Here is a 23,794-nt window from a genome sequence, read left to right as displayed (position 1 = left end):
TACTGGTAGAAAATACTCCGGTCTGGTAGGCCATGATGCTCATTTTACAGAGACTAAACCTCAACAGGAAGCACTTACAAATATAAACGTAGCAGGTGCCCCAGTTGAAGCTCAGCTTCTGGAAAGGACAAGCCATCCTAACTCTTGGGCTTGGCAAAGATAAAGCAAGTCTGCGCGCTCAGAGATCCCACAGCAGAAAAAGATTTAGAATCCTTCCTGGAGGTGAATTGATGATGTACTGGAACGTAATCCGTATCTGACTTGAATAGCGGGTTCTATCTTCCTCTCCTGGAGACACAGAGTAGAAGGTTCTCCCTTTATAAGTCACCTGTATGCTCCGCCCGGTGAGCCACGCCCCGTCCACCCTCGTAGTAGGCAAAGGAATTCCTGCCTTTTACCAGGATGATGGACAGCTTTTCCGAAACGACCCCACTGCGTTTACCTCCGATTCAGGTGGTGCGTTGATGCCAGAAGCATGAGGACATCTCCACAAAGACGCACTAATAACAATAACATTACCAAAGGCACACAAAGTTGCTGGAGACATTTTCACCGTGGTCCATCACGTAGCTTTAGTGTACAATATAAACGGTGCCTATAAAACATGCTAGGTATCGCTTACTGACTTACTCGTAGAAAATACTCCGGTTGGGTAGGCCATGATGCTCATTTTACAGAAACTGAACCTCAACAGGAAGCACTTACAAATATAAACGTAGCAGGTGCCCCAGTTGAAGCTCAGCTTCTGGAAAGGACAAGCCACCCTAACTCTCGGGCTTGGCAAAGATAAAGCAAGGCTGTGCGCTCAGAGATTCCATAGCAGAAAAAGATCTAGAATCCTTCCTGGAGGTGAATTGATGATGTACTGGAGCGTAATCTGTATCTGACTGTGACGCGCGGGTTCTATCTTCCTCACCTGGAGACACAGAGTAGAAGGTTCTCCCTTTATAAGTCACCTGTAAGCTCCGCCCGCTGAGCCACGCCCCGTCCACCCTCGAAGTAGGCAAAGGAATTCCCGCCTTTTACCAGGATGATGGACAGCTTTCCGAAACGACCCCACTGCGTTTACCTCCGATTCAGGTAGTGCGTTGTTGATGTGCAAAAGCACGAGGACATCTCCAGAAAGACGCACTAATAACAATAACATTACCAAAGGCACACAAAGTTGCTGGAGACATTTTCACCGTGGTCCATCACGTAGCTTTAGTGTACGATATAAACGGTGCCTATAAAACATGCTAGGTAACGCTTACTGACTTACTGGTAGAAAATACTCCGGTCTGGTAGACCATGATGCTCTTTTTACAGAAACTAAACCTCAACAGGAAGCACTTACAAATATAAACGTAGCAGGTTCCCCAGTTGAAGCTCAGCTTCTGGAAAGGACAAGCCACCCTAACTCTCTGGCTTGGCAAAGATAAAGCAAGGCTGTGCGCTCAGAGATTCCATAGCAGAAAAAGATTTAGAATCCTTCCTGGAGGTGAATTGATGATGTACTGAAGCGTAATCTGTATCTGACTTGAATAGCGGGTTCTATCTTCCTCTCCTGGAGACACAGAGTAGAAGGTTCTCCCTTTATTAATCACCTGTAAGCTCCGCCCGCTGAGGCACGCATCCGTCCACCCTCGAAGTAGGCAAAAGAATTCCCGCCTTTTACCAGGATGATGGACAGCTTTCCAAAACGACCCCACTGCGTTTACCGCTGATTCAGGTGGTGCGTTGTTGATGCGCAGAAGCATGAGGACATCTCCACAAAGACGCACTAGTAACAATCACATTGCCAAAGGCACACAAGGTTGTTGGAGACGTTTCCCCCATGACCCATTACGTAGCCATAGTGTACAATATAAACAGGGTGTAAAAAAACATGCTAGGTAACGCTTACTGACTTACTCGTAGAAAATACTCCGGTTGGGTAGGCCATGATGCTCATTTTACAGAAACTAAATCTCAAAGGAAGCACTTACAAATATAAACGTAGCAGGTGCCCCAGTTGAAGCTCAGCTTCTGGAAAGGACAAGCACCCTAACTCTTAGGATTGGCAAAGATAAAGCAAGGCTGTGCGCTCAGAGATTCCATAGCAGAAAAGATCTAGAATCCTTCCTGGGGGGGGAATTGATGATGTACTGGAGCGTAATCTGTATCTGACTGTGACGCGCGGGTGCTATTGTCCTCTCCTTGAGCCACGCCCCGTCCACCCTCGAAGTAGGCAAAGGAATTCCCGCTTTTACCAGGATGATGGACAGCTTTCCAAAACGACCCCACTGCGTTTACCGCCGAGTCAGGTGGTGCGTTGTTGATGCGCAGAAGCACGAGGGCATCTCTACAAAGGCGCACTAGTAACAATCACATTGCCAAGGACAAACAGGGTTGCTGGAGACGTTTTCACCGTGGTCCATTCACGTAGCTTTAGTGTACAATATAAAAGGTGCATATAAAACATGCTAGGTAACGCTTACTGACTTACTGGTAGAAAATACTCCGGTTGGGTAGGCCATGATGCTCATTTTATAGAAACTAAACCTCAACAGGAAGCACTTACAAATATAAACGTAGCAGGTGCCCCAGTTGAAGCTCAGCTTCTGGAAAGGACAAGCCACCCTAACTCTTGGGCTTGGCAAAGATAAAGGAAGGCTCTGCGCTCAGAGATTCCATAGCAGAAAAAATCTAGAATCCTTCCTGGAGGTGAATTGATGATGTACTGGAGCGTAATCCGTATAAGACTGTGACGAGCGGGTTCTATCTTCCGCTACTGGAGACACAGAGTAGAAGGTTCTCCCTTTATAAAACACTAAGAAAAAAAAAAAAAACATAACAATCCCACAAAATAGCCTGCTACCAGTCCAAAATCTCGACAGGACCTGAAGCACTGTATACATGCAACTATAGCACAATGCCTCTGCCAGACCTTGGTATGTTTTCACACCCTGGATGAAGCCTGCTTTATTCAGGGTTGTTTTTAAACTCGGCTCAGTGAAAAGCGCTCTTAAATCTAGTGAAAGGTCTCACTTGACATCCCCTTCCGAAGTCTAGCTATCTTGCTGTTCTTGTGAATCTTTTAAACCCTCACTGGTCCTATGTGTTTGTTTCTAACTGCATGTCAACACAGTTTAATACATAATTGTCTCATATACAAGAAACAGAAGGAATACAGGCTGCCTTTGATACGGTTGACCATGACGCCCTAACTCAAAGACTCCATGAAGCCGGCATACAAGGGATTGCTCTCGACTGGATTACTTCCTATCTTTAAAAAAGAGCAAATATCATCCACTCGCCCCCCTTCTCGTCCGAACCCTACCTCACAAAAGCAGGGGTCCCCCAAGGCTCAATCATCTCACCTTTGCTTTTCAACATCTACATGATATCTTTACCAGAACTGATCAATGATTTCCATCCCACATGCTACAACTATGCAGATGACACACAAATACTACTTAAATTAGAAGACCCCAAATACATTGAAAACTCACAAATCTTCAGTTGCCTCAGAGCCGTTGATCAGTGGATGACCTGGAGCCATCTCAAACTAAATACCTCCAAAACAGAAATACTCATATGTGGTGACTGGAAAAGTTATGACCCTCTGTGCGTCTGGCTTGACGATCTCGGACCACCTCCTCAATTATCCAAGGAAGTTAAAAACCTAGGAATCACCATGGATTCCAAGTTAACTATGAATGCCCAAGTAGACAAATTAGCATGCACAAGCTTCATCACCTTAAAGACTTTACGACGCATCTTCCCCCACCTCGGATTTCCACACAAGGTGCAAGCTACCATCTCACTTGTACTATCCAAACTGGATTATGCCAATAGCCTCTACCATTGATCATCTCTATCTGTTATGAAAAAACTACAACGTATCCAGAATTCCACAGCCAGGCTACTACTACATATAAAGCCGCAAGCCCACATCTCCCCTGCCTTGAGAGCACTACACTGGTTACCCGTTGCCAGAAGATGCACTTTCAAGCTGCTTTGTATCACCCACAAAGCTATACATGGAACAGGACCGCTTTTTATCAGAAAGAAAATGACCAAATACATCCAACAAAGAACCCTCCGCTCAAGACTGGCACCCCGCCTTAGAACACCACCATACAAGAAAAAGAGTATAGGTGGTACATCCTTCTCCGTCCAAGCAGTCAAACTATGGAATTCATTACCCCCAACTATAAGAGCCACAGATAACTTTCTTGTCTTCAGAAAACTACTCAAGAGTTGACTCTTTCCTTCATAACCACCTTTTTCAAACAACTATGAACTGCATATGCCTATGTGGATAAATATTTTTTCAGATTATATGTATATTTCTATTTATTTATAGCTTCTTTGGAAAATATGTATTGCTACTATGTCATAACAATAAAATACACACACACTCCTTAAACCTGTCTGACTAAGTATTTTTTACCCATGTTTCTAATTACCGTATTTATCGGTGTATAACACGCACCGGCGTATAACACGCACCTCATTTTAAGAAGGACATTTCTGGAAAAAAATTGTAACATTATATCGGCGTATAACACGCACACATCATTTGCCCCCTATTTTCAGGGAGAAAAAGTGCGTGTTATACGCCGATACATATGTATATATATATATGTGTGTATGTGTATATGTTGTTTCTGTGCTTGGCATGTTCGTGGATCATTGCATGGCTCCTGTTTTTTTTTTTTTTTGGGGGTTGTTATATTAGATATCTATGAATTCCTGCTCTCATCTTATCACACTTATCTACTAATCACTCTTATGTCATGTCTCTATCAAACTATCCTCCATTCTCACTCTGACTCATCCCAAATCTCTTCTACCACTTTCATCTCCTAAATATCTCTGCCTAAGCTCTTCCCTCAACATCTAACTCACCAAACCTCACTCTACGTCTGTGACCTCCCACACAACCCTACTAAATTCTCCTGCATTCATCTCACCCTGCTACTATGCTCTCCCTAACCCTTCCCCATACTCTTCCCCCTCCACCCCCCTTTACTCATCCCAAGCCTTTGGGTTGAGTAAATGAAGGATATACTCCCAATTAACACCCCTGGATTTATTTCCTCCTCCACCCCTCCATTACTCCAGTCTAACTAACAAACTCTCATATCCGCGGCTCAAATTAACTCATAATAATACTAAAACTGTACTCATTATTTAACGATACTAATCCATCACTAATTCTTGTTGGGTTCCGGAGTAGCGTGCTACTCATCGAAAAGCGCTTTGACGCCTCGTCAGGGGTAGTAAGCGCTATATAAATACGATTACAATTACAATTATCCCACAATCTCATTTCCAAGATTACTCAGCCAATGTTTCACTTTTGCAACACCTTTGCCAACATTTTCCCAAACCCTTGGCTTTTTCAGATCTTTTAAGCCTGAATTCAAATTGGTCAGGTTCTTGATGACATTTCTAAATCCTTTACTATTATCTGGGATGAAAGTACAGCAATGCCTTGATTTTAAAATTCGACAGACTCCACCTTCCTTTGCTAAACGGATGTCTAACACAAGGAGTTTCTGAAGAACCATTAAACGTACCGCAGCAATTTCAGTATCCATAAATAATACAGCTTCAGAAAATCTGTTAACATGTTATCCACAATATTAGCCAACTTTCTAATTTTCAGAGCATTACGGACAACTCCTACAGAAGGAATAATTGCCCCAAATATATCCCCAGTTATTTTAGTATATGTTTCTCTTTTTGATCTTGGTTTCAACAATTCATTCCAATTTCATTTGCTGATGCATGAGCACCCTCAGGAAACTCTATCTCATCTCTCTGAGGTGTACCTGGATCTTCAACAGTTTGCACTGTCTCTGCTTCTACCTCTACAGTCTCTCTTCTTGCTTCTTGAGACTGCATATTAATTGTCAGTACTCTCAAAAACTCATCTTCGTTTTCTTCCAGCGGATAGGGCTTTTTCCCCATGTGGCTGGCATGAATCCAGTTCGGGATCCCAGTGCACTTCACAGCAGTTGGCGTGACGAGCACCGCTTGGTGGGGACCCTTCCCCCTAGGTTCCAGACACATTTTTCTTACGTGCTTCTTGATCATCACTCAATTGCCAGCCTGCAGACTGTGGCACGGGTCTTGGGATGGTGGCACGCTTGTCACTTCCACCTGATGAGCAATAAAGCGAACCACCTCAGCTAGATTCGTGCAGTAATACAGCACCATACATCTCTTGTATTCACAAGAGCATTTGAAGTAACAGCTGGTAATCTCATTGCTCTGCCCATGAGGATTTCATGGGGAGAAAGTCCTGTCTTTCTATCAGGTGTGTTTCTCATGCTCATCAAAACCAAAGGCAAGGCATCTGGCCATTTAAAATTCGTAGATGCACACATTTTTGCCAGTTGTGCTTTCAAAGTACCATTCATTTGCTCTCCCAATCCAGATGCTTCGGGCCGATAGCTACAGTGCAGATTCTGCTCAATGCTTAATGCTGAACATAATTTTATTACTTTGTTATTGAAGTGACTTCCTTTATCTGATTCTACAGAGGCTGGGATTCCAAACTGTTATTCAACTCTCTAAGTAGGAGCTCTGCTACTGTGAGACTATCATTTCTACGTGTAGGGTAAGCGTCAATCCAGTGACTGAAAATACAAACAATCACCAGCACATATCTCAAACCACCACACACAGGCATCTCAATGAAATCCATTTGCATTCTGCTGAATGGCCCTCTTGCTCTTCCAATGTGACTCAAATTGACAGCTGTTTTTTTCCCACATTATTTTGGAGGAACTCCCTGCCCAGTCACCTTCGCGCCATACCCGAACACCTCCCCTTCAGAAGGCAGCTCAAGACCTGGCTCTTCGAGCACTGACCCCCTCCCCCCCAGCGCCTTGAGACCCTTATGGGTGAGTAGCGCGCTTTATAAATGTGATTGATTGATTGATTGATTGATTGTTGGCATGTAATGCACCTGTGACAAATTGCTTTGGCAACCTGCCTAAATTTTGGATTAACCCAGAACTGTTTAAATGTTCGAATCATTGCATCCCTGCCAATGTGTGCTTGACCATGTTAATGTCTCGCCATTTGTGTCAGTAGCCAGTTTGGCAATACTTGTCCTTCAGTTGAGACCCAAAGATCATCTACATCTCTTTGAACACATTTAGATTTCTCCCAGGTTTTCTTCTCTTCGTCAGATACATTCCCTTGCAGATATTTGATCTCATCCCATGTATCAACAGCAGGTAACAAGTAATTTGAATTTGTTTCATCAATTTCAACTTTCTGACATTCTTCATTAATTGTGATACAATTCAATGTGCAATATCTTGCGACTTGGTGTGAATAAGCATTTCCTCTTGAAACAAAATAATTGAATTTCTGATGTGCACTGCATTTAACCACAGCAATCTTCTCGGGTAATTGTAGGGCTTGTAACAAATCATGAATTCTTTCACCATTTCTGATTGGTGAACCAGAAGAGGTCATGAAACCTCTTTGTGACAACAGCTGGCCAAAGTCATGGACAATTCCAAATCTGTACTGACTATCTGTAAACATTGTGACTTTAAGCTGTACACTAATAAAGCAGGCTCTAGTGAGGGCAACTAATTCAGCAACTTGAGCAGAAAATACTCTTTGAAGCCATAAAGCTTTGAGTATACCAGTAATTGTGCACACAGCATATCCAGCTTTCAGTGTTCCCGTGTTAGCTCTTAAACCGGAACCATCAACAAAAACAATCTGGTTATTTTCCTCTAACGCAGTATCTTCAATATCGGGTCTGGGTTTTGTGCACAATTCAGAAACCTCTAGACAATCATGTTCAACTTCTTTCAATTTTTCAATTTCGATATTGTCAATTGGGAGTAAGGTTGTTGGGTTAAGCACTGTACATCTCTTCAGGGTAACATTTGGAGAACCCAAAATTAGAGTTTCAAAACATGTCAATCTCGCATTTGTCAGGTATTGCGTTTTTGTACGGGTCAACAAAACCTCCACAGAGTGAGGGACTAAAACAGTTAAAGGATATCCCATCACAGTAGCTTCACACTGAGCTAGTGATAAACCAACCTCTGACACAGCTCGCAACCAGCCAGGTAGAGCTGTGTGACTGGCTCCAAAGTAGCAGGAAAATTTGCTACAGGGCAATTTACACCACCTTGTACCTGTGTCAAGACAGAAAGAGCACAGAAATCACTCATCACAGAACAGCATAAATGGTTTCGTGTAGTTAGGCATTCCCAAAGCTGGTGCTCTGCACAAACTTTCTCTCAACTCAGTAAAAGCTTTCATGCAAGCTTCATCAAAAGGGACAGGTTCTGTAACGTCCTTGCGGGTCAGTCTCTGCAATGGCTTTGAAATCATAGAAAAATTTGGAATCCACTGGCGACAATAGCTCACAGTTCCGAGAAACATCCTGAGAACTTTGTATGACTAGAGGATTCATTTGCAAAATAGCTGTAACCCTCTCGCACCTTTCTCTATTTGGTGTCCCAAATATTTCACTTCTTTCTGATAGTTCTGTAATTCGCTGGGGACACTTTATGTTCTTTCTCTCCAAAATGACTCAACAAAGCAATCGTATCTTGCCTGCATGCTTCCCTTGTCTTTGAAGCAACCACAAGATCATCCATGTACTGAACGAATGCTGTTTGGAAAGGCATTACCAATGATTCCAAGTTCTTTTTCAACACCTGGTTAAAGATTGATGGTGATTCTGAAAAACCTTGTGGAATTTTGCACCAACTGTAGACTTTTTTACAAAATTTAAAACAGAAAAGATATTGACTATCCTCGTGAAGAGACACAGTAAAAAATGTTTGTGAAATATCCACCATCGTGAACCATTCTGCATCACATGGGATCTGAAACAAAATCACTGCTGGATTTGGTACCTCTGGACAATATTTTACCACTATTTCATTCATTTGTCTCAAATCAAGGACAATTCTAAATTTCCCACTTGGTGTTCACAAATCCATAATAGGCGAATTACATGGGCTGCTCAGCACTTCTTTTAAAACTCCCTGCTTCACAAAATCTGCAATTACAGGAGTGACTACTTCAATTGTATCTGGTGCCATGTGATATTGCTGTGTCTGTGCAAAATCTACACTGGCCTTTATTGTGACTTTGACTGGCTCTACTCCTTTGATCAGACCAGTATCTTTTCCTGGTAAGTCCCAAACTTTCAAATTAGCTGTGCCCTGTAAAGCAGTTGGCAGGTCTTGTATTGTGAATGTAGGGTACAAACTAACCAGAGGATATTCTTCAATAACTGAATCACGTTCAGTTTATATGCCTGAATCATCATCGTCATCCGCACTATTCATCGGAATAGCAATTCCATCATTTGTACAGGTAATCAAACATTTTGTTTTGCACAATAGATCTCTTCCTAGCAAGGAAACTGGACTCGAGTCACAAATTACGAATTTGTGTAGTCCTTCAAAGTTTCCAATTTTAATAGGAACTGGTTCAGTAATTGGTTTTGTCATGTACTAATTTGCAACTCCTACAATCTGCACTGCTTTCCCAGAAAGTGGTACATTCGGGACATCTGGTGTTCTTATTGTAGAGTGTGTAGCTCCTGTAGCGACTAGAAATTAGACATTATGACTCGTTACTTTACCATTTGCATAAAGACCTTTCTGATCCACCTCTAATGAAGCTGCCAACCCACATTCTTCTTCATCAGAACTCTCACTCATTTCATAATTCTACTCATCCTCACTGTGAAGTGTAAACTGTTGTACTGTATGATTATTGTGATTTAACTTTTGACCCATGTTCTGCTGAGTAAGCATCATCTGCTGCTGGACCATTGGAGCTTGAGTTATTTGCATTTGTTGCTGCTTCAGTACCATTTGTACCTAAGGCTGCATTAACTGTGTCTATGGCATCTGAAAATGTGGCATTTGCATTTGTTTCATTGGTTGGGGACTTTGCATATGTTGAGGGATCTGCATCTGAATATTTTGGACATTTGGATTAGGACCCCTCATTCTCGGACCTTTTGAACGTGGGAAAAGATTGTATTCATTCATCTGCGTAACCATGCCTTCCTGCATCATCATCGGACATTCCCGGTTCCAATGCCCGAAATTCCCGCAATTGTGACAAGGTAACATCCTTTTCATTGCCTGCATATCACATGGATTATGGCATCATATTCAAATCAAAGCGATTACCACAACCTCTACCTCTTGCCTGATTTTGAAACAACATGTTTCCCTGCTGCTGTTGAAAGATTCCCTGATGCTGAGGAAAAGTTCTCTGCATCCCCGATTGTGCCACTTTTAATCTGCATTACCATGGCCTTTTCCTTCTATTTCTTCTGCTTCATTTCAATCTCGTCACTACAATTTGTCGCAAACTGTAGCACCTCATCAACCGATTTTGTTTGCCAGCAAATCAAATTACTTTTAACCATCTGTCCAATTTCAGGTCTCAAACCTTTGACAAATCTGAACACAAAATGAATCGTGTCTTTCGGCTCAATTGCTTCAGTCCCACAGCAATGTTTAAACGCCTGAAGCAATCTCTCATAGTATGCGTGTATTGATTATTTCACTTCCTGTGCTGTTCTATCAATTCTCTGCTAATCAATACTTTTAGGGGAAATGCTTGCTTTCAGGAACTCAATCAGTTTGTAATTGATTTTCATTACTTTAGGAGACAGTGCACTTGTGACTGGATCTCATGGAGGCTCTCTCATTGGCCAGTCTACACTTCTTTTGCATTCAGTCCATTAATGAGCTGGAAGCACTGTTTCTAACAATGTATTTAAGTCCTCCCACAGGCATTTTGCAAGCTTCACAAACCTATCTGTTTGCTGCTACCATTCCACTGGTTTCTCTTTCAATCTCCGGTAATCATTTGTAAATGATAAAATATAACTTCTGCTCCAAGGGACATGTACAAATCCCCTCCAGGGATTTCTCTCATTGGGAATACTTTTACTGAACTACCATCAGTCCGCTGCACATTTGCTTTCGAATTTGTATTCATATGCACATGCTCCTTTTTCATGTGATCTCTTTTCTTCACCCATTTGCCTTCCCATTTATCTAATGCTTCCCATAATTGGACACTTTGAATTAATTCCCTAATGTGAATTTTCATTCCTGGTATTCTTATGTTCTCAAAATCTTTTGAATCAAATTCTAATTTGTAGCTTCTCCTCAGCTGCTTCATTTTCTCAATATCTACTTTGAACTTCTTTGCAAAGTCTGCTAATTTCTAGGGAATCAGTCCTGCTCTGTGTGTAATTATTTTACATGTAAAGCATAACTCATCTTCATTATACAAGTCAATTCTTTGTACATCAATTGCTCCCTCATTCTTTTCATTTATTTCTAATTTAAGCATTGCCATGTTCAAAGAGCTCCCCCTCTCAGTATTTGTATTCGTCTTCGTTCCACTCATCTTTTCTAACTAATCCGTTAACTGCTGAGCAGTCAAACCTTGTAATGAAACATTATTATTATTTATACTGGACATGTTCTGTGGTGTGATTTTTGATGTTTCTGAAGTATGTGAAGACCTGGAATAACTGAAATCAATCAGTTCACCTGTCTTGTCAAACGTCAGGTTATTTGGAGACATAACTCCAGTATGAACATTTAGGCCCTCATTACGACCCTGGCGGACAGTGCAATGATGGCGGTAGGACCGCAAATAGGCTGGCGGTCATTACCGCCCCATCATGACATTGGCGGTTTGGCATATGCCAAACCGCCAATATACCTCACCGTCCGCCACGGCGGTAACATCCGGCAGGCTGGAGACAAAGGTCTCCAGCCCGGCGGCTGTCACTAGTCTGCCGGCGGTATCAAGACCCCGCATACCGGCATGGATTTTGTGGGGTTTTGAACCGCCACAAAATCCATGGCGGTAGGCACCATCAGTGCCAGGGAATTCGTTCCCTGGCACTGATTGGGGTCTCCCCCTCTCCCTTCCACTGAGTCCACCCCAACACCCACAACCCCCTACCGCCCCCCAAAGGTAGTAGGACCCCCCCACCCCCATAGACCCCCCAAACATACCCCCCACACTCCCTTCACGCACGCTCACACCATTCACGCACATACACGCACACATACATGCACACATAATACACAGAGCATTTCCCCTACACACTACACCTCCTGCATACATACACGCACTCACACACCCCCTCTACACACTCACATGCACGCACACACCACACAACACCCCCCACCCCTAACGGACGATCACCTTACCTCTTTCGGTGATCCTCCGGAAGGGAACGGGATCCATGGAGGCTGCTCCACTTCCAGCACCCCGTCACCAGAACACCACCACGGCAAATACTGGGATGTAATTCAGTGGGCGGTGTTCTAATGATGTGGCGGTGACAGAGCAGCCTCCACTACACCGCCGACCGCAAGTATGGCTGCTGGTGGCTCTCCGTCCAAAAAAGGGTGGAGGGTCGCCCGCAGTCATAATATGGTTGGCGGAAGACCACCAACACTGGCGGTCTTTGGCCCGGCGGAACCTCGGCGGTCTTTGAAAAGGACCCCTGAGGTTGAAATGAGGGCCTTAGTCTCTCCATTTCTGCATTTGAATTGAAAATATTCTGCACACTATTCTCATTATTTCCCTCGGTAATCAACGGAACAACAGGACTAACCGGTATTGTTAAAGCTTCTGGACTTGTCAGAACATTTTGATTTTTCTAGTAAATTACTCCTGAATTCTGACCGGTCAACATTGAAGAATTTGACTGTGAACTCATAACAGGTGTGTACCCCTGAATTTTCTGAACCGGTACTGGAGACACCAGGCTAAGTGTAGACTCCATTTAGACCATCACTGGTTTCTGATAGACTTGTGGTTGTACCACAGGTACTGTAATACTCATTGAGGAACTCACAACAGGAATAGTAGGATAAATCCCAGGCTGTTCTACTGTCTGAATCCTGGGTGATTGTGTAACTGTGATAGCAGGAATATTAGTTGCGACCTGTACTTCTGTGTAATTGCAGCTGGTACTGGTACTGGGGCACTTGGACTGGCACTAGTACTTGGAATTGGCTCCTGGGCTGCATATGGTGGAGGACGACTTCTCAATAATTGTAGTATGAACTTCTCATCATCTGATTCTTCATCATAAGTCAATGATTTTCTAGCTTCAGCTGACTTCGACTCATCTTCAGAAGAGTCTTTATTTTTCTTTTTAGTCTTTTGTTTGACACTGCTCTCCTTCTCTTGTGTAATTGCAGGAAACATTTTAATTCCCTGTAAAGTTCGAGTTCTCCAAAATGTTAACTCGTTGTCCCATCTATCTTCTGCTAATGTCTTCTCTGCCTTTCTAATTCTACTCTCAAATTTTAACTTCTCTTACTGTCTGTCCACTAATTCCCAAATGGCTAAAGCTTCAAATTGTCCTGGTCTCGGAGGAGGTTTTTAAACATACAGCACTTTTCTCAAATTCTCTAAAATTATTATGTTAAAAGTTCCATGGACAGGAAATGCTGAACTCCTTTCCTTCTCTGTAATTTTGCACCAGTGTTTTAACCACATACATGCCCGGTATCTCTCTCATCAAGAAGGATATATGCTGGGGTACTTTCAGGCGGGCAAATTTATCCTGCTCTACATGGAATATAATCATCTCCCCTAAGCGCACTCTTTAACGCTTTGAAAAAGTTAATTTTTACTCAAATCCAAGTCGAAACTGCGATTTACATTTAAAACGGGAAGTAATTCAATCCCAAAATCCATTTTGCTTGCTTCTCTTGACCAATTGCCCTTTACGGTTGATCACCAATCCATTCGCGGCTCCCTTTCACCAACTGACCTATCCCAGCGCGGACCCATGTGATATCACACTCTCACATACAGGCTGTCAAAGTCTTGCGGCTTATCCACCCGTAACTCAAAATCTCACAAAACTAATGCAAAGTATTGCGAGCACTAAGGAAAAAAAATCAGCACACCAATTTGTCTTCTTGCTATAAGTAGAGAACACAATCACTTCGGAAGTTTCAATTTTTTTTTCGATTGCAGCATTTAGCTCTAACAACTACTTATTCTTCAGCTTTCTCTGACTCACGTAAAATTTGACTAGCAAATTTTACCCTTGACTAATACTAGATCCTCCTTGTTCACCCAGGAATCACCAATATTGGTCAAACTAACACTCCTTTTGTCAACCATGCCCAATTGACCCACTAAAACAGATAATTTACAACAACAACCAAGTATATCACATACTTGTACCAATACTCTGGAGTCTTAGAATTCGCAGGGTCCGTACATCAACAACCACGTGGGGAATGTTTTACCACAAAGCACCACACACAATTGAAGTTCGACGACTTACCCTCTGGAATACTCACACTCCCTTACAAACTACATTGGAGTATACCAACTCCGCAATTATCACAAATATCACAATTCACCTGCAATTTGCTTAAGCTGTGCAAGCGTAAACCCTAATCCAATCACAAAATCACTCCAGGAACGCTGAGAATATCTCCAAACGAGCATTTCAAAACCAAATTAAAAAATTTCCAGATGGCAAAATCTAACCCCTACCAGGAGAAGACTAAAACCCTCCTAGAAGTTAAAACCATCCTAAAACTGCTACCAAAATCTTTGGGCACATCCTTTAAACCTTATATTTACTTTGATAGTTTATTTTATAAGGGGACAGGTTAAGGTAAACAACCATTACCTTCAAGAGGTCATATGCGTTTTTAGACTTGGATAACGAGAAAGGGTTTGGTCACAAAACATCTCATCAATAAACAAATGTAATCAATAACATCAAAAACTCAACATTGAAATCTTAGCTAGTTTTGTCAACAGTTGTTGCTTGCATAAGATAAAAAAGCAATAAAGGCGTTATTGTATATGGCATTGAAAATGTATCAGTTCTGAAATGATGAGATTGTGAAAGAACTATACCAAGTCTCTTTGAAGTTACATCAAAGACGCTGAAGGGTGATAGTGCTGGAGAGTTAAGATTTTTTTTCACAATGCGGGTGAGGTCAAATGGTAGAGCCTGATAGGGACCCGTCTCAGCACCTACTTTTTAGAACTGTGGTTGCTTAGCACCAGCTGGATCCGGCCCATTTAAATCCCTGATTGGGAGGATTACCAGAGATCCATATTGACATAAATCCTTTGCAGATTGAATCCCAGTTCTGAGGTTTCGTACACGTATGGGAAGGTTCCACGTCTGACTGCTTAGGAACATGTTTCCATACATGTAGAAATGTAACATAGGGGCTTATTACTAGGGACCGTCCACCGTGGCTGTCTGACCGCCACATTATGAGGTTGGCGGGCAGCCATGCCTCCACACCTACTGCATCCTAGTGGAGAAGTGTGGCTCAATGGTTAGAGCGGCAGAATCTGATGCAGAAATCTGGCCGGGGACCAGGGATCAATTCCCGCCTCTGCGGGTCTTGGGCACAATTTCCTCGGACCTGATAATTCTCGCATCGGTGCCTAATCTAATTCATGGGTCCCACTCTGTAACTCTGGGCAATAGCTTGCTTAATCTCCACAACGGCCCCAACAGCGCTGGGATTCCTGGCTTCACCTTGGAGGTTGCCCAGGAGTGGGCACCTCACAGGGAAAAGCCAGGAGGGGTTCCACAGCAGTATGCGTACAGTGCCTTGAGACCCTAACGGGTGAGTAGTGTGCTATACAAGTACGAAGTTTACAGTTTATCCCACCAGGATCTCGAGGATCCAAACGGGCTGACGGCAGTGCAGGTTGTAATAAGCCAAGGCAATGCTGAATGCAGCACTGCCCTGCTGATTACAATCCTGTTCTCGGCCATGCCGCAAAAAGGCTGTCAGAGAACAGGTACAGGGACCTCAGGGGGGCCCCTGCAGGGTCCCCCTGCCCAGCACCCTTGAAATGTGCACTGACTGCTGTGCAGATAGTGCGCTTTTTAAGGGTGCTGGTGCCCCCCTGCATGTGGCAGCATTACTTCCATCTCAGTTATGAGCCGGCGACAATGCTGCCGCACCTGTCCCACTGCACTGACCATCGGAAACCTTGGTTTCTTCCAGTCAGCCCAGTCGGAAAGTCGCAATGGGGCCAGCGGTGAGGTCACCAGCAGGGCGGCACCACTCCATCTGGAGTTTGACTGACAGGTTTTTCCAGCTGCCAAACTCCTAATGGGCCCCATAATCTGTTCCCATCCTCATCACTTTGTGACAGGTGAGTGGCAAAATTGAAGCTAAGACTGTCCCGGGGTTTGTGTTTTAATCTGAAAGGTTTGAACCTAAATGATGCTTATTGTCTACTTTACAGCATGATTTTAAACCTAACACCCGTTTTTTTTCATTTTGTTTTCACTTATCTGGGTTCACAAGTTGCCATGTTTTTTTTTTTTTTTTTTTTTTTTTAGGTCTCACCCAGGTTCTTCTTTCTTGCCCCTTCTCAGTTGAAATCCTTGGTTCCTAAGATCCTCTTGTCTGTTTGCTTTCCCATCCCTTCCGCCCACCCTTCTTTGTGACCTGGCTTTCCAGGTCCGCCCTCCTTTGTCATCTTGCTGCCCCAGCCATGCCTTTCCTCAACTGACAGCTGGCTTCCCTAGCTCCTCCTGTTCTACATGTTGTCAGTTTGCTTCCCCAGGCCGTCCTGCCTGCCCTTCTTTCACTTTCCCTCCCATCCATCTGCCTGTGTTCCGTTGTCCACTTGCTGCACCATTCCCTTACACCCAGACTCCGTTGTCGCCCAGTGGCCACAGCCCTCTTCCACTTCCGTTCTTGGCTTGCTTCACCAGCTGTCCTAGCCATGTCATACCACTTTATAAAATTATTTTTAGCCATGCTGCATGGCAGCCACTCTGCATTACAACCTGGCTAGAAATCATTACCAAAGACAACAGCTCGCGTAGGCGAGACCTATTGGCTTTGCCAACGCTTGCTCTATTAAGTAGCCGTGCAGTTCTTGCCCACTGCTGCACAGTGTTACATAAGAGGGGCTGGAGGCTTACTAGGCTGAGACCTGGTTCCCTGGAAGATCACGTCACTTATATTACCCAGCAGTACATCAAGTTCTCTCCATCACTGACCAGTGCCTGTCCTGCCAGGCTCCCATTCCTTGCGCTTGTATATTGTTTTTTCTGTATTATATTGTGTATCAAATATGTATTAGTGTCTACGCCTTTAAGCAGCATTGCATATGTACCAAATGGAAAGTTGCAGAAAATCCAGATTGTTTTCTTTATATTGTAGGTTTGTGGTGGAAGACTACTCAGAATGTGCCTACCTGAATCATGGGAGAGTTAAGAGTGCAGAATGTTACGGCAAACGCAAGTGGATCTGCACCCAAGTGTCCGCATATGGACGAAACCGCAAAAAAAGATCCTTAATCTTACAGCCCTTTCATTAGTGTCATTGAGAGAATATATAGCACACACTTATCTGCAGTTATTTGTGACTCTCTCCATCCCAGAGGCTTCCTTTGGAGAATGGGTGGATTTCTCACAAGTTGCACTGTACTGATGAGACTCAAGAAAGTCGAAATAAGTGTGCTGTTTCTCTTGTTTACATGTTATATTTTCAATTATAGAGTCACTCAACATATCAAACCTGTGTGCTTTCCAACACTTTCACAGGAAATCCCAGGAATTAGTAAGGGTGAATTTCAGAGGTTACAGTTTCTCAACTATTTAAGCCCATAAAGTACCCTTATAGTCCACTACTGAGGGCTGTAGCAGTTGTTAAAGGCCCTGAACCAAAGATATATGGCCTCAGAGAGGTCCTTTGTCGACCGGTATAGCCTGAGGCAGAGGGACTGTAAGGCTATTAGAACATTCATCTCACTGAGGGTGGAATGATCTAAATTAAAGAGGGAGAAACATAAAGACAAACACTGGTGTGTTGGAGCATACGGCTTCTGCCAGCTATTATAAGCCCTAAGGCACTTCATTGACTTCAATGGAGCTCCCAACATTCCAATGTTTCAATAAGGATATATATATAAGATATATTTTCGGTTTAATTTTGTTTCTGCTTAAATGTTTCGAGGTTTTTACCAAAAACATTTTTCAACACAAGTTTTGTAAACAATAATGGGATTGTGCCCCGACATTTTGATAATTCAAGTATATTAAAAATGTACCCCTAACAAAATTTGCATACACCTTAACTTAAAAGATTGTTTAATCTAGCAAGGGCAGTGATTCCAAACCTGTGGTCTGAAACTCCCCCTCGAACTCTCATGCTAGTTCCACAACTGCTTGAAAGATAAATAATAAAGGGTATTGAAGTTCAGATAAATAAGGAGGCACCATATAAACTGCAGAATTTTAAAACACTCTAAGTGTGAAGGAATTCGAAATTGGAGGTTACAATTTAAGTTGGTTCCCTCAGTCCTGATTGATTTATGGAAGCTGTGCAAGTGCATTACCTAGAATATAGTAAGGGCTCTTGGTGGCCTCAATTAAGGTTAGAAAAGCCCCAAACTTCCCATTACAATCAAATGAAAATTAGGATTTTTTTTATTTATAATTATGAATTAAGTTGAGTATTCCATAATTTGTGCATGTGTTTGAATGCTTGTTTCAGTATTTTTACAGTTTAAATCACCTGAATTGCTTAGACCGGGGTCCCCAGTTCTAATGATGACACAGTGGGGTCCTGGGATTCCAATGATCACTCTGTGGTGGTCCCCGGATTCTAATAATGTGCAAGTGGGGGGTCTACAGAAGTCAAAAGGTTAAGAAATGCTGATCAGTAGTATAATAGCAAAACCTTTAATTTGATGTAGTCTTTTTTTGGGATCACCATTTTCCCAGTGTCAAAACCAAAATTCTGAATGAGGAAATATTTTGCGGCATCTGCTTGTCTACTCCTCGCTCTGTCACCTTCGCTTGACATTCCCCTTTGTTTTACTCAAAGGTGCATCAGTCACCTTTATGCTTTTTCTCTGCCCCTGAAACGGCATTGAATCAGAGTCTGTTTGACTTGTGGTTGATAAATTACTGAACTATGCATCAAGATTCTCGTCAGTCAATGGTGGGGTTCCAGTAAAGCGTCATAAAGCACCTCCATGCCCCAAATTTGTGACCATTTCTGTTCTTTTTCTTGGAGGAGCAGAGCTAGATGGGCTCCACAAGACAGTGGAGGAGTACGACTTTCAAGTCAGTAGCAATGAATAGTCCGGGATATGGTACAGAGAAGCTTGTTTCAGGCCCGTGCGCTTTCATCCCTGGTTCTAGTGGGGATGTTTGCATTGATGTCCATTAGGAGGTGAGTGGGAATAGAAGGTGGGATTCTGTATGGCTGCCCTTGAGCAGGGCTGGAAATAAGCCAACATTGGTGAAAAAAATATCTACATATAATCTTAGTATTTCACAGCCTGATGAAGTTTTCATTTTACGATACGTCTACTACCGTGTCAACCATTATATGTGTCACCAAGTAGACTTAGAATTGGCTACAAAGTTAGTTATCCAGGGCAGGCAGGAGGTGGTTTTCTGTGCACATTTTAACTGAGTAGAAAATAAGGCAATAAATTGCATTTCCCTTCTTATTAAGACTGGAACAACCTGCCATGCTCCAATTTCCTCCTGAAGAAAGAAAGTGCCTGATTCAAGCCACTTTCCTCTTACTCATTATTTGTAAAAGAAAGAAGAGTGAGCTGAATGGAAAACCAGCTATTGATTCTTGGATGCTGTCAGCCTGTGCCAGGCTAAGCTCTTGGTAGCACCTTAAACTTTTCCCATTTGTGGACCCCCACTAAATCACTACTGGAGGCCGGGGACACCCCCGGCCAATTTCTATCATTGGAGTACAAAACAATCAACAAAACTACATAAACAAGTGTACATCAAAATGCACGATATATTTTATTTAATTCACAAACCAAAAAGTACGAACTTTGCAATTTTTATTTAATTGGAAGTTTAGACCTTTTCAAAATTTGCTTTTATTTCTAAAAGCCTAAGCACAATGCTAGCCTCTTGCTTATCACTTATACTTTTTTTTGTTCCTAATTATTACTTTGTCGGCTCACACCACAGCTTTAATTGAGGTGACTAATCGCCCATACTCGGGTCTGTTTTCCATACGTGCATTGCTTCCACGAATCAACCTAAGGACACCAACTTCTTTTCTTAATGCAGTTTCAATTTCCTTCATGTTTACAGAGCCTTTTTTTAAATATCACATTTTGTTTTTTCATTTGTATGCTTGATTAACCTCGTATTATTTCAGGTTCTAAACAGTAAGGAATTTAATCCATCCACTAACCCATGGCGGATTTAAAAGCGAGAAGCAGACATTTGACTTATTCTTTGAGTTAAAGTGTGTGCTATACTTCTCTTTTTCTCACTAAAGGACATTAAAGAAATTATTCAGATGCAAGATGACCTAGAAGCCATTGTTAAAGGCCCAAAAAAACACATTTTACATTTAATGAAATACAAATGGAGTCCTGATAACTTCTGGCAGACTTCAGGCAACCATGTAAACAGTTTCAACATGCTTTAAGGTATGGCTCCCATCTCCATGTGGAATTTTCGTAAACCAAATGTGTATGCCTGGATTCGGATTTACATCCAGTAAGTGGAAAATGAAGGCCCTTATGTGGTCATTGGTTCTGGGTGAAGCCCCCAGGAGAAAATCATCTTGTGGTCTGAGAGTATTGCCGAAGCACTGCAGACATTCACTACACTCAATGGGGTTGTCTACCCATCTCCTGCATCCTTTTTCATGCTCTACTGGGATGAGAATATTGACGCAGCACCTGATTTGCCCAAGGTTGCATGGAAGAGACTAACACATCTGAATGTGATGGCCCCCCTGTGGCTCTTTGTCCTGAAGATGTGGCTCCCCTAAAAGAGAATATAATTCCACCATTTGGCCTGCATTAAAGTTTGGGGCCAGCTTTGAATTTGAGTGATAAATTGGAATATAGCTCTCACAATCCCTGTTCTGAGCTGACCACTTAGTTAACTCAGTGTTCACCTTTTTGCTTCAAGATGCTGTGTACACAAGTGTAGATGAAGGCTGTAGCCAGAGGTAAATCTTTGGGTACCTGTCTTTGTGGACTGAATGAATTACTCCCAGGGCTGCATGACGTCCTTTGCTACTGCAGCTGGAATAGATCAGGAGCAGGACAGCTCTTTCTGGAGGATCAGCCTTCTACAGCCCAGTGCACGTTTTACATTTGAGTGTTGTCTTGACGAGGACAGAAGGTATTCAGTGAACTCTTACTGGCAGCCTGCAAAGTGTGGGCCACCCTGAACAGAGGTTTCCCTCGCGAGTGGCACTGATGCCAGATTAAGACCCCTGTTGTGCTTCAATCCCCTCCATTTGCTATGTGAAAACTTCATTCTCAGCAACACAGTTGTTGTCTTGAGCCATGTGTGGCTGGACTCCTGAATCACCTTTGAGCCTTTGTTTAGCATGCAGATGTACTGAACTCAAGAGCAGGCCTGTACCACATTGCTGTGAACTTTAAACTGCTTGTCGGGGAGTCACAGGTGCACCAGAGCCCACATCCTCCAATTCTGAAATTAAATCTGCTTTTCCTTTGCTGCAGCTGGTGATTAACAGACACAAACTGTCCCTTCCTAAAACTGCTCCTAGCAGCACATGGGGCTGTGAGAAGCCGTGTGCACCAGGAACACAGAACCGAATAAGATGCTGAACTCTGAACTCTGAAATTCAAATGTCAAATGCAACATTCGATTCTATTGTTGGTTAATTCTGCCGTTGTATTCTGTGCTAAAAGCACAGTTCTGAGACTCTTATAGAACTTAGAGTAATGACAGTGTGAGCTCTGAATTTATTACTAAGAAATATTTCGTATATTTCTGTACTTTGAATCTGCATAGAAAATGAATTAACAGAAATTAATGTGCGACTCGAAAACATGCCTGCTTGAATGGCCGCCATCTAATATGTAATATTTTACAAAAAGCATATTAATGTTTATTCAGAAAGTATATGAATGTAAATTTTGCAGTAGTGTGTCATATTTACAATTAAATGCTATGTATGTGCTTAAATTAACTATAGGCCTTAAGTTTGCAAGTGCTGGGCCTGAGTATTGCATAGCCCTATATTAAAATGCAATGGCAGAATAAAAGTATGATCTCATGTTTAGAGAAAAATAAAAACGTATTGTTCTAACTGAAGGTTGACCAAATCCTAGCAGTAACAAATGTTTTCTCATTGAGGAAGTGCTTGTAGAAACCTGATGTTTTAAACTGTTACAAATGTTTACTTGAAGTGTGAAAAAGTGATGTTCCCAGGAACTAACAATGGATGCACTGACGGAACGACGGATAGATACTAAAATGGTTCCTGATGAGTCGGATGATGTGTGCAGAGTTTTCATTGTTTATTTTGATGATATTTATGATATGTTTGGAATTAGGGTGTTGTTAGCGTGTCGGTCCTTAATACGTAAACTTACAAGGTGACGCACTTAGGTCGATGAACCTTTTGATTTGCATGGACTATCCTAGTCACACTGTGACAAGTGTACTCAATAATCAGTGCGCAGTCTCAATAACATTAATTCAAGCATTAACAAATTAAGCAAGAATACCAATTAATTGATGCACTATGACCTAGCAGTCATGAATAACCACTCCTCAAAATATACATTTAGTAGTTTTATTGCCCTTCGGTTACAATTCTAAGTCATGAAGTGAATTCAAACTTTATTCAACTCAATAAAACATGACTAATCAATCAAAAGATGCTATGATCATAATCTAATCAAAACTTGCATCAAGATACATTCTAGAGCATTCGCAGCATAGTTCAACAAGAAGATCAATCCCAACAACCCAGTTAGTGGCATAAGTTCAGCAGAATTTGTCCGTCAATCAATTGTCAAACGTCATGTCCAGTATCGTCATATAGAGAAACCTTAACTAAACCAGATCAGCATTAGCATGTGAGGTGTCATGCAAAAACAATTTAGAACACAAATTTGAAGAAAACATCTAACTAAGGAATGCTAGATAGACAGCGCAGTTAGGACCTAGAAAGGAAAATCAATGCAATACAGTCACATTGTCATGTCTACTATCCTCGTTATGGGTCAGCAACAGAGTCAGTCTTCGTCCTCAGGTCATCAGTCGATCAGCATCACATCAGGCTCTCAGTCAGAGAGTCGAGCCCAATGACAGAATCTCGAGTCACTGCTCAAATTCAATAGAATCTGTTCCCCTCTCCCTATCCATCTGAAGTCTTTTCCCTCTGTCACAATGCTATATCAGAGTCACCCAGACTGTCCCCTAATTCCTAATTGGTCAATTAGCCACATGCTATTTAAATAGCCAATGGATAAAACACACCAAATCTATAGATTCTAGTATTTCATGATTCTTAGGCTGTTGATTGGTTCTTCTTGCGATGTCCTCATCATCAGGTATCGAAAATGTTGCATCGTCTTCTCCAGTCAGTGTCTCCATTGTTCAAGTACACCTCGTGCAACTTACACAACATTTGCTACAATTCTACCTCTACCAGCTACTGTCCGTTGGTTCACAAGCAGGCTCCTTGATAAGCAGATTTTGTTAAACAATAGGCAGTTCATGGTTAGTTCAGCTTTCACCAATGTTTTACATTTTACCGTTAGAAAAACAGCTTCTGCGATGAGGTCTGGTAAGACTAGGCCCAGACAAATGCTAAGTTAAGGCACATCATTAATAAAACATAGCTTATATCTTTCAATATGTCACATTACTACATATTTTGGTTACATTTTTATCATTTACTTATATATTAGTCTTCTTTTTAATATTTTCGTCAACATTGACGGCCACTCCCCTTCGTCACAATTTCAAACGTGCACA

General features: G+C 42.3%; 1 protein-coding gene across 1 annotated transcript in view; it reads left to right on the top strand.

The window, feature by feature from the left end:
• LOC138303630 (C-type lectin domain family 2 member D-like) overlaps window positions 1-22,120 on the top strand; it is a 65,225-nt gene extending 43,105 nt beyond the window's left edge. The window contains exon 5 of the mRNA XM_069242928.1: window positions 17,208-22,120. Within this exon, the coding sequence (XP_069099029.1) occupies window positions 17,208-17,364 (157 nt within the window). The 3' untranslated portion in view covers window positions 17,365-22,120. The remainder of the gene's footprint in view (window positions 1-17,207) is intronic.
• Window positions 22,121-23,794: the final 1,674 nt, after the last annotated feature.

This window comes from Pleurodeles waltl, chromosome 7, assembly GCF_031143425.1.
Source record: "Pleurodeles waltl isolate 20211129_DDA chromosome 7, aPleWal1.hap1.20221129, whole genome shotgun sequence".
Lineage (NCBI taxonomy): Eukaryota > Metazoa > Chordata > Amphibia > Caudata > Salamandridae > Pleurodeles > Pleurodeles waltl.
Note: the sequence above shows the minus strand (reverse complement) of the source record. Positions and strands in the feature narration are given on the sequence as shown.